The sequence below is a fragment of the Odontesthes bonariensis genome, chromosome 18 (genome assembly GCF_027942865.1).
Source record: "Odontesthes bonariensis isolate fOdoBon6 chromosome 18, fOdoBon6.hap1, whole genome shotgun sequence".
Taxonomy (NCBI): domain Eukaryota; kingdom Metazoa; phylum Chordata; class Actinopteri; order Atheriniformes; family Atherinopsidae; genus Odontesthes; species Odontesthes bonariensis.
In genome coordinates, this window is record NC_134523.1 from 35,723,887 (window position 1) to 35,727,480 (window position 3,594).

The 3,594-nt window shown below is 43.7% G+C and overlaps 1 protein-coding gene across 1 annotated transcript; it reads right to left on the reverse strand.

Annotated features, from left to right (window-relative positions):
• Positions 1–314: 314 nt before the first annotated feature.
• Positions 315–3,208, reverse strand: LOC142368077 (zinc finger CCHC domain-containing protein 18-like). Its single transcript, XM_075450125.1, has one exon. It carries the CDS (start codon positions 2,099–2,101, stop codon positions 428–430), a length of 1,674 nt encoding a protein of 557 aa, XP_075306240.1. The 5' UTR covers positions 2,102–3,208; the 3' UTR covers positions 315–427.
• Between the last annotated feature and the right edge of the window lie 386 nt (positions 3,209–3,594).

Here is a 3,594-nt window from a genome sequence, read left to right on the forward strand (position 1 = left end):
CTGTTAAACTGGCACTCGGGGACAACAAGCGCTAGGGCAGTTAGCTGCTCCTTTGTACCAGTAACACTATCAGGGAAGGTTAAAGGGACCTCAACATAGCCGCGATAAGGTACAGACTGACCTCCAGCCCCTTCAACCTCAAGCAAATGATGGATGGGCTGAATGGGGAAGGATGCCAGGTACTTGGAACAGAAAGTCTCTGAAATGGTGGTAACCTGAGATCCGGTGTCAAGGATAGCTTGACATCTTACGTCCCCTACGGAGACTGTAGAGAGACAGCGAGGTCCCACCAGCCCAGGAGGTAGGGTGTGATGAAGCCCATGATTAGAGGTTTTAACTCCTGTTTCCTCTTTCACGTTGTGGGTCATTACTGTGGGACTTATCTGATTGATGTCCTCAGCTCCTGGCCGTCCCGCTGCAGGAGCCGCTACCAGTTTAAAGATGCTTCGGCGGATCCCTGTCGTGCCCAGAATCTGTTACGTTTTTCTCTGAGTTCTGCATTCTTTTTCCGTACAAGGCCAGGGTTAGGTTCATTGGTGCAATTTGCGGCAATGTGCCCATCTTCTCCGCACTTAAAGCAGAACCATGGTCTTGGCTGAGTGGGAGTTTGGGGCGTCGAAGGATTCATGACACGGACTGCTAAGCTATCACTCTGCAAGGGTGATTCATTCCTTGTTAAACTGCTTGGGGGCCCTTCACGCTTGAATTCATTTCTCTCTTTGTGCATTAGCTGTGACACTTGTTTCCGAAGTTCTGCGACTTCCCTTTCAAGTTTGGAATTTGCATCAGGCTTTTTGGGAAGAGTGGCAATAGGTTCCTCAAATACTGGCAGGCTCAAGACTGAATGAACATGTGCTGCAGCCTTTGTGCTTCCTAGATGTTTTTTCATTCTGTCCATCTTGGCGGCCCGCCGGTCCTCTTCTGTTCTCAATAGTAACAGTAATTCTGGGAAAGATGGGGGACTAGATTTCCTGTGCTCAAGCTGAAGACCAATGATCAAACTCTGGTCCCAACATCCGCGACAAAATTGCCTGAGCAAATACTTATCCGATTCTGCAGGCAAAACTCCTCCTCTCGAGATGGCTTTGGTAAGAAGCGTTTGGAGGCGGTTCAGGTAGACAGAGGGCTTCTCCCCAGAATTCTGGTTTGAACCCAGGAATGTTGCAAAAAGCTCTTCTCCGTCCTCCACCACTCCAAATGCAGATTCAAGCTGAGTGAGGTAAGCGTCGGGTAGTGCATTTGTTCCAAGTGGCTTGACAATGTCAGCAGCTGGGCTGAGGAGACTCTCCAAGATCCTTCTTACCTTTTGGGAGTTAGATAATGAAACATCATTGAGGAGGAGGTCTATTTGGGTGCGCCAGGCATCGTAGTCAACTTCGCCGTTTGGCTTTGGAAGTCGCCCTGAGAAGGTCCTGACTCTGCTCTGACTGAAGCTAGATGGTGTTGCATCACTGCGAATGAAATGTTCAACAATAACTTTCTGGATTTGAGGTGGATTAATTGTGCTCTCATTCAGAAGTGGGGGACTTGTGGGGGCACTGAGGGGAGGAGCACTAGAGGCTGGACTAGCTAGACTTGGCTCAGGATTTCCAGGCTGACCTTCATCAATTACTTCACTGCGACTACTAGGTGCAGAAACATGTTGATCTGGCGACTGAAGGTGAGTATCAGGGCTTAGTGGGGGAACAGGGTCACGTGGGACAGGTTCTAGCTCCCGCTGAAGCACATTCCAAAATCCAGCTTTACTACTCCCAGCAAGCGTGCTCAGTTCAGCTAAGCATTTCTGGGCTAACTCTCTTCCAAGCTCCTCTTGACAAACCTCACGAATGGTTTTCACATGCCAGCTAATGTTGGGATCACGGGGGCTAAGCAGGTAGCCAAGGCTTGCAGGATCAAGCCTCGAAATTGCCCTTTCTGTTGTGTACTCTACAAGGGTTCTGGCTGTTGGCTGATCTGGCACATCAGGAATCCTGACTATTTTCTTAATATCCCCATGAACATTAAAAAAGTCAGATATCTCTTTATCAGTGTACTGTTCATCTATGCCTGTAACATAGAGGCAACTAGGTCCATGTACGTCAAACTGGTTGCAGATATCCATTTTATCATGTACTGAAGTTTAGTAGGTTTTATGGTTTATCTCAAAAATAATTTACACAACAATGTCAAATCTCAAGTCTGTATGATTGTAAATTTCTCCACATTAGGTTTTTTTCTCTATTTGGGGTAGAACCTAGTTTAACTACAGCAGTCTCCTGGCTGGCTCGCCACTTTGTAACCCCTTCCTGCACCTGTCACTTTATGACAGTGCTAAAAATCAAAAAGGAAGAATGAGGCTCAACTTTACCTAGACTCGATGAGGAGACTGCCCATATTTACCAGACTAATTTTTGATTTAGACCAGTAAAATCTACCCCAAATAACACACAACAACAGAATGAAAGTTTAAAGAAAGTATATTGTCATAAAGCTCTTTCACATGACAATTTCTCAAAAAAAGGGTAAGTAAATTAAAGTGAATACTGCAGAAATATCACAGTATCTCATACATCATAACTCAAAGCATACAGTTGTTTTAACTTTCTTAGTTATTTGGACCACAATTGAAACAAAAATGTTAAATGAAAATAACAAAAACCTCTGAGATCTCAGGTATTTAAGGTAAATTGTCCCAAAAGTTCAAATGAACGGAAAAATAGGCCAAAATAAATAAAATAAAATTGAATGAGTGCACTCAAAGTCCTACCGCCCTCTTTAACGGTGAAAGTCCAACGGTGAGTATTGAGATGGAGATGAAGATGTGGACAACCCCTAGTCCGAAGGGGAGCAGCAACCAAGATGGAGATGGAGATGGATGAAAGGACAGGAACCGAGGATTAAGGACACAGGTGGAGGACTCTTGCAAGATAATTGGTATCCGTTTACATTCCCATTGTCATTCGTCTTGTCGCTGTCTGGTAGCTAGCTAGGCAGCTAACACTCGAACCTTGTTAGCATGTTGAACGTTTAGTTGATTCACAACAATTTACGTCGTCCTACTCAACTCGTAGCTTGCCGACAGTCTTTTCGCACTCTCTGTCTCTTCTCTTCAGTTTTTTGACTTCTGAGTTCTGAGGTTTTTTTTTAACACTTCAATTCTAATTTCTTTCGTTCTTCTCTTCTCTTTCAGCTCGCACACACGCAGCGATCGCGGGGACTTGCAGAGATCCGCGCTGAAGTAAGATGCACACTCCTGTCAGCTTTTTGGCTCACAGAAAAATAGCGCTAAACAATTGCCACCTCATTAAAAGGGACAATAACACATATACAGGTTTATTTTTACTGCTCAACTCTTGAGGAAAAACAGTGATGAATTTAAATTTTAAAAGAAACATTTAGAACATAAATACATCATATAAACATCATTTTTAAAGCAACTACAAATAACCTGGAGTTTAACTAACCCGGGTTACACTAAGATAAGTTTTAAAGACATGGAGGGTCATTTCATTTTTCCATTATTTATTTAAACATTTGGCACTGGGAAATATATAGTTTATATGCGTATTATCTTTTTCATGTCTTCAGTATCTCTCTATGTTATACTCTCTTGGC